The sequence below is a fragment of the Orycteropus afer genome, unplaced genomic scaffold (assembly GCF_000298275.1).
Source record: "Orycteropus afer afer isolate SDZICR_OR568_19922 unplaced genomic scaffold, OryAfe1.0 scaffold00029, whole genome shotgun sequence".
NCBI lineage: Eukaryota > Metazoa > Chordata > Mammalia > Tubulidentata > Orycteropodidae > Orycteropus > Orycteropus afer.
This window is the reverse complement of record NW_006921616.1, coordinates 4,951,376-4,959,222: the sequence shown is the minus strand read 5'-3', so window position 1 is coordinate 4,959,222 and position 7,847 is coordinate 4,951,376. Positions and strand designations below refer to the sequence as shown.

Sequence of the window (7,847 nt, the reverse complement as noted above, 5' to 3'; positions counted from 1 at the left end):
CTGCAAGCCAAGTAATGCTAAGGAGTGTCAGGACCCATCAGAAGCTAGAAGGAGACAAGGAAGACTCTTCCCCTAGAGCCTTTGGAGAAAACATACTCCTGCCAACACTGTGAGTTCAGACTTCTGGTCTCCAGACCTGTGACACAATAAGTTTCTATTGTTTGAAGCCACCCAGTTTCTGGTAGTTTGTTACTGCAGGCCCAGGAAACTAATAGATCACGTAAGTTGGCTACTGTAAGAGAGTGAAGGTGAAGGCCAGGGAAGTGACTGTGCATGTAGAGATGTGCAATGTGGAGGCAGAAGTTAGGCTACACTATGAGCCGAGTACCCAGGATACCTTAGGTTGGGGAAAGGATGACACAGCTAGGTGGTGTGAGTCTCTGAGGGAGAATTTTGAAGGTGATTGAAGGAAGAAAGGATTGGAAGAAGCAGGGATCAGAGGGAGAATGGAATGGGGACCTGGCTTCCTGATCCCAAGAGATGAGAGAAGGAGCTGTGGTCTCCCAAGAAGACTTTGGGGGTGTGGTAGTCACTAGGGAGAAAGCCAGGTTTCCCTGTGAGAGCATTGTGATGGAAAAAAATGGTTTAGACAAAAGGGGAGGGTATAAGGAAAGAGCCAAGCAGCAGAACAGGGAGTCTAGGGGTCACAGAGAAAGGAAATAAGATACAAGCAGGATCTGGGTTACAAAGAAGATCCATTTCTAAGTGTGTCTAAGTCAAATTTGTTGGTAAGTTGGAACAGGTACATACAGTTCTTACTGAGCCTTACTTTAGTGTAAAAAAAGGCTCAACGCCTTTCCAGTGATTTAAAAGCTGCTTGTACAGCTAGGCTGGGCAGTCTACTTCCGTAAAGATTTACTGCCTTGGAAACCCAATGGGTGTGAGTCAGAATCAACAAGACTGCAGTGGGTTTTTGTGCAGCAAGGGAAGGTGATTGTGATGAATTTGTTTTAAGTAGGGGGTGGTTCAATCATTTCAAAGTGAGGATAAATTTATGCAACATTACAGGACAAGTCTGAGTTGTCTGTCAGTAGGTTGTTCATAACCCTGGGACTTACTGTAATACAATCCCATAAACAGGGATATTCAAACATAGAACATTACTGCTGACTTAAAGATCTCATGCCATTTTCTAAAACTAAGATTTCTATTTTTTGGCATCCAGGTTAACACCATAACTAACTGCTAATTCTTTTTAAAACCTTACTCGATTTGCATTTTGCTTAGTGACAATTAGAAAGTGAAGTTAGTTTAGTGCTGCTTTGAGTTTGCTTAAAGAAGTTCAATCAAAACATTAAAAAAAAAAAAAATGGTGACATTGTGACTAGTACATGCACTCACCTGTGCCCTGACAGCTGGGTCACTAAGGGGGTGTCCTGGCAAGCAGGTTATGCTGAGAAAGAAGAACTGAGAGAGGCCCTTCTAGGATTTGCTACCTAGCAACCAGGACAAATCCTCACACCCTTCACCAAAGATTAACACTTAGACTAATCCAAGTGTTGCTTCTGTCAATGAGCTAGTTGAGCCAGTAGGAATGCCCCAGGGTTGGCAGGAAAAACTGGAATGTGTATGTTCCTATTGAGTTAAACATTCTTTCTTTTTTAATATATAGTATTGTTACTGTTTCCCTGAAGTCAATGAGGTTGTTGATGCTTATGAATTCCTAGCACTTAGTACAGTGTCTTGTACATTAAAGATTCTCAATAAATGTTTACTTAATCAATTAAAACTGGAGACTTCATAATTAATGGACAAAATACTTGAGAAGATGAGGGGTATGTGTGGATAGCTGTCTGTCTACTTTTCTCACACCTTTTCCTCATTCTTTTCTGTCAAGGTACTTTTCTTGATTTCTTTCTGTTCTGGTTACCTAGTGCTGCTCTGATAAGAATATACCACAAATGGGATGGCCTTAACAAACAGGAGTTTATTCTTACAATTTGGAAGCTTTAAATCCAATTTGGAAGCTTTAAATCCAAGTTCAAAGTGTCAGGCTCTAGGAGCTGGTTGAAAGCCCCTCAACCTTGGAGTCCAGCTCTGCCTCCTGCTCCCAGCCCACTGAAGCTAGAAGTGTTTCTTCACTCAGACAGCTGCTGGCTGCTGGGGCTGAGAAGTCCCAAGGTTGACAAGTAAAAAGGCACAGTCCTGATGTTACCAAACCACATGGCAGGCCATTAACTTAAGTTCATTGTAAGTCCCAAGGTTGGCAGAGCATAGCAGGCTGCAGAGCAACGACATGGCTACATGCAGGGTCCGAGCATGCTGTAGGCTAGAGACCATTCCCAAAGGCTTCTTATATATGAGAAGCAGACCACATACCCAGAGCAGTTACTCAGTTGCTTGTGGTAGATCCCACCATGGAGTTGATTGCCAGTCTCATTATAGGGAATACTACATCCAGCTGCCCAGCCTTTCAACCAGGCCCAGCCAAGTTGACACGCAAATATAACCACCACACCTTCTTTGTACTTGTTACCCCAACATAACACAATTGCACAGTGAACTTCATTATAGAGAATGGGCTTGTCAGGACACCACTCAGTTCATCTCTGGTAGATACAGTGTGATTTTAATTCTGGTCTTCATAAGGCTATAAACCAGTGATTCCAATCCGGTGACTCACTGTAATTACCTGGATGATAAAAAATCTGTTGTGTGGTTCCCACTCCAGGGGTGCTGATCCAGATGGTCTGAGTGGGGCCAGGGCGCAGGTGTTTCTAAAGTTCCCTGGGGGATTCTACTGTGCATCTGATGTTGGGAACCCCATCACCAAACAGCCCTTCTGGGTGACTGAAATCATTAGGGATAAGGACCCTCCCATGGGTCTTGCCCCAACTTGGATTATATCCATTTGATGGGCCCATTCTGACACTCTTTTTTTAGTTCTAGACTGAGCTCCAATTTTTGTCCTGTTTTCTTCTCTGCTTCATTTAGGTGTCTTTCTGTTTGGGCTCAAGTAAAGGCTTTCCTAAGGGATTTTGGACAGGATTTCAAATAGGTTCATTTCATTCTGGTTTGACCTCCTGCTGAGAATTTGCATTTCAACGCCATATTCACTGAATCAGAACTTACATTTTAACAAGGACCCCAGGTGATTCTTAAAGATCCCCAAATGATTCTTTCATATAGATAAGAATATTAACCCCACTGCCACTGAGTCTATACCAACTCATTGCCACCCTACAGGACAGAGTAGAAATGTCTCAGAGAGTTTCCAAGGTTGCAAATCTTTAAGGAAGCATATGGCTTCATCTTTCTCCCACAGAGCAGCAGCTAATTGGTTCGAACCCCACCCCCTGACTTTTGGTTAGCAGCCCAATGTTTTAACCATTACACCACCAGAGCGCCTTGTAAAAATTATCTCATAGTGACCCTGCCTTGGGTTTCCAAGGAGGTATCTCTAAGGAAGTAGATTGCCCAGTCTTCCTCTGAGGAGTGGCTGGTGGGTTTGAACTTAGACACTATGCCACCAGAGCACCTTATAAGAATTGTAGAGATTCTTATATACATAAGAGTTCTTATAGATCTCCAGGCAATTTAACATCTTTTTAAAATGTAGATTCTGACTCAGGATATGTGGGGTGGAAATGCAAATTCTCAGCAAGAGGTCCAACTGGAATGAAGGTTCAAACCCTGGAACCAGGGTTTAAAGCCCTGATTTTGGAAGAGTTAGAATTTAAACTTCATTCCTCTGGTGGTGGTAAGACATCTAAGGTGCATACCATTTGAGTTATAGTTCACAACACAATTACTGACAACTCCAAGTGCTCCATGGCTATGAATGAAAGAAAAAGCTCAGCTCTGTCCTCAACCTGGCCCACTAACTTTATTAGGGGAATCACCGTTGAGAAAGCAAAGTTGTTTCATTGGCGATGCAAACTCTAATGACTAGGGAGAGGCAGAGACCTATAAATTCAGGCTCTCAGCTGCTCACTGTACGTAGGCTTCCCAGTTCCTTGCCCAACCACCTCTGTCTCTCTGAAAGCCAGGTAAGTTGTCTGCGGCTCCAACTTAAGACTTCTGTGTTTGGAGGACACTGATGTTTGTTACTTTGAAAAGAATCCTTCTACTCAGCTTGGACTTTGCTTTGGGGTGGTTTTATTTAATTCAGTGCCATCATGATTGACCGTGTATCTTCTTTATCCTGTTTGACATTAATTTAATTCATTTTATTTCTGAGTCAACCTGCAAGCAAGCTAGAGATGCCATCTTTAGTGGCAGGTGTGGGATGCCTTACTAGGAATGGCAGCTTAACAGAAAAAGGCCCAAAGTGTGTGAGTTTTCAAAAATTTTACTCTGCATTAATCTCATTCTTGGTTTAGGATTCTTCCTAAAGTATTAACTAGTTTTAAAGTAGCTGGTGATGAAGAAAACAAAACATGTTCTCTTTGGTAAAAATATCAATTGATCTTTAAAAGTTATTTTGTGTGTATGTGTGTGTGTATGAGATAATAAAAGTGACACAGCCTCCCTGCAGAGGCCTGAAGCAATATGGAAAAGATTGGAAAAGAAAATCCTTTCACCACTGCCCTCCACCCCCAACAATCCAGGGTCAGACTTACATCATTGCCCTTCAAGGAAAATTTAGCCCAAAGTCAAGTTGTCGTGCGGTTAGGAAGTGAGGTGTGAGAGAATAAATCTATCCTGCCACTCTCTGCACTGGATTTTGAATCAATTGAGAAATGTGAAGTACCAGAGAAGCATGTAAGTGTTGGCTTTATTACAATGATTTTTAAAGCTGTGCTGGAAAACGTTGTGTGGACCTGGGGCCAGTGGGGGTTCCCTCACCTCCCCATGCCCGGTCCCAGGCAGTGCAGTTCGACAAGCTGGTCATCCCAGGACAGGGCATGGGCCTGCCTGAGGGAGCTCTCCTCAAGAGGAAGGCAGCTGTGAGGCAAACACGGGCAGGTTCTGACAGAGAGAAACAGATACAAGCCATTAAGATGTCATCTCTGTTTCCTGGGGAAGTGAAAACCGAGAACCACTCAGTGAGGCCAGACTCCAGATGATTCCGCCATCGAGAGAAGTCTGAGAGAAGGCAGCACTCTTCCCCTGAGAGGGCGAAAAGCCTCTAGCTGTAGAATCAATGCAGGGAGAGGAAGGGAAAAGGAAGGGTACTCGCAACGTAAAACAAAACAAGTATACAAAACGTAGTTGCCCAGAAGTTGACTCTGACTCGTGGTGATCCCATGTCTGTCACATTAGAACTGTGTCCCTGGGGTTTTTAATGGCTGGTCTTTTGGAGGTCGAGTGCCAAGCTCTTCTTTTGAAGGGCCTCTTTGTTGTTGTTGTTATGTGCTATCAAGTCGGCCCCGACTCATAGCGACCCCTCCTTGGGTTTCCGAGGCAGTATCACTATGGAAGTAGGATTGCCCAACCTTCCTTCCGAGGAGTGGCTCTAGCTGGACTCAAGTCACCAACCTCGGCTTGGTTAGCAGCCGAGTGTTAACTGTTCGCATCACCCAGCGTCTCTCACCCCCCAGCCAAGAGCAATTAAACTAGGGAATGAAGAGGGCTTGGTTTGCGCTGATTGTCACTGTTGCTGTTCTAGATTTCATGATATTACCATGACTTCACTTGGGGCAGCCAACACTCGGTTTGGATTCAACCTTTTCAAAGAGCTGAAGAAAACCAATGATGGTAATGTCTTCTTCTCCCCTGTGGGCATCTCCACTGCCATTGGCATGATCTTCCTGGGCACCCGAGGGAGCACGGCCCGGCAGCTACGGAAGGTAGGGACGGGTTTGCTTGGCACAGACGCCTCTCTCAGGGAAGCCCTCCAATGTTACTTCAACAATATGTTCATTTTAACTTTTGAGCCAGGAACTGAGAGACTGGGAAGAGATGGAGCAATGGCAGGTCTCTCAGGGAAGTCTCTTCCCTGTACAGGTACTGTCACGCCATCTGCTCTCTGACGTATGAAAGCTCTTGGGTGGAGGCTGGATGAGTGATTTGGTCCAAGCTATTAATCTCATAATTCAAGCTAAGATGTGAAGAACATGAACCACTGGGCGAGGGGGCATAATCCCCATTAGAGTATAAGCAAGAGTCCCTGGTGCAATAGGTTAAGCCCTGGACTACGAGCCGGCAGGCTGGCGGTTTGAACCCTCCAGCGGTGCCTCAGAAGAAGGGCGCAGGAATCTGCTTATGAAAGGTCACAGCTTTGGCAAAGCTACAGAGCAGCATACTCTGCAGACACGGGTTCGCTATGAGGTGGAATAGACCGGGCAGCAACTAACAACAGCAGGGTAGAAATGCCACATCCAAACCGAAAGACCACACCTGCTGCCACCAAGTCAGTTCTGACTCATACTGACCCCATAGGACCGAGTAGAATTGCCTCATAGGGTTTCTAAAGCTGAAAATCTTTATGGAAGCAGTCTGCCTCATCTTTCTCTTGCAGAGTAGCTAGTGGCTTGAACCGCTGACCTTTTTGTTTAGCAGCTGAAAGCTTTAACCACTGCACCACCAGAGCTCCCTTAAATGCCATGTGAGTGATGAATAAATGAATGGATAATTCCTCAGAGCTCCTCTGAAGAGGGAACTGCATAACCCCATCCTTTCCGTGTTCCTTCGAGGAGAGACGTGTGAACCATATGCATTGAGGCTCCTTTACCAAAGAATATCTACTTTCCCTTGACAGCTCTGTGTGGGGTTTTCTCTGCTCTGCCTACTGCCATAATATTTTCTGTCTCTTCCAGGTACTTTACTCTGAAAAGGACACGGAAATCTCAAGAGCAAAAGCTGAAGAAAAGGTGGGGAGACTTGTCTTAAAACCTTCAGTATGGTTGACTTGTTAGGTGTGGGCTTCCTGGGGAGAAGGGCTGGGAAGTTCCTGGAAGAGGTCATTCTTCACACTCTTCCTAAGCGCCAATAATCTCTGCAGCCAAATGACATTGCTAGGATTACACAGCAATAATAAACCTTAACATTAAGACTGAGTCCCTTAGGTTGTGCCAGCAGTTTAATCGCTCAGTTGCTAACCAAAAGGTTGGAGGTTCTAGTACAGAGCCAGAGAGCTTCAGAAGAAAGGTTTGACAAGGAACTTCTGAAAATAAGCCATCAAACACCCTGTGGGGCACGGTTCTATCTGACACACACAGGGCCGCCAGGAGTTGGAATTGACTGGACGGCAGCTGGTTTTTCTGGATTATTGTGTTGGAGTCCCTGGGTGATGCAAAATAGTTCACACACTTGACTGCTCACCCAGAGGTGGCTTGGACCAAAGGACTGGAGACCTACTTCTGAAAAATGGTCTCCGTGAGTTGGAACTGACAAACTCTGGTTTTTCAGGTTAAGAGACTTTAACTTGAAGAAGAGATAGTCATTATGATGTATACTGGTGAAAGTCCAATAGAATGAAAAGCAGCAATAACAGTGTTGGATGGGTTTTGGAGTTAAATGTATTTGTGTTCAAATCCTGGCTCAGTGGTTAGCACCTATGTTACATTCAACTAGTTTTTTTGTTTTCTTTGTGTTTCTGTGAAGCATCCAGCAGAGTGTCTGGAATACACTGGAACTCACCCAGTGGTGGTGGTAGTTGTTGCTGTTGAGTTGGCCCCAGTGGTGGTAATAGGAGGGGATAAAATTATGAAATTCCACTTTCATTAACAAAACAAAGCAGTTTGAACCCACCAGAGTTCAAAGTTCAACAAAGCTTTGTTCAGAGTTCAACAAAGCCACTCACTAGGGGGTTGTTGTTGTTGTTGTTATGTGCCGTGGAGTCGAACCCGACTCATAGCGACCTCTTCTTGGGTTTCCGAGGCAGTATCACTATGGAAGTAGATTGCCCCATCTTCCTTCCGAGGAGTGGCTGGTGGATTTGAACCGCCAGCCTTCTGGTTAGC

At 44.7% G+C, this 7,847-nt stretch overlaps 1 protein-coding gene across 1 annotated transcript in view; it reads left to right on the top strand.

Annotated features, from left to right (window-relative positions):
* Positions 1–5,567: 5,567 nt before the first annotated feature.
* The window catches only part of LOC103192512 (serpin B13), an 18,981-nt gene continuing 16,701 nt past the window's right edge, over positions 5,568–7,847 (top strand). Inside the window, exons 1-2 of the mRNA XM_042780238.1 lie at positions 5,568–5,732; positions 6,702–6,755. Coding sequence (XP_042636172.1) covers positions 5,568–5,732; positions 6,702–6,755 — 219 coding nt within the window. The remainder of the gene's footprint in view (positions 5,733–6,701; positions 6,756–7,847) is intronic.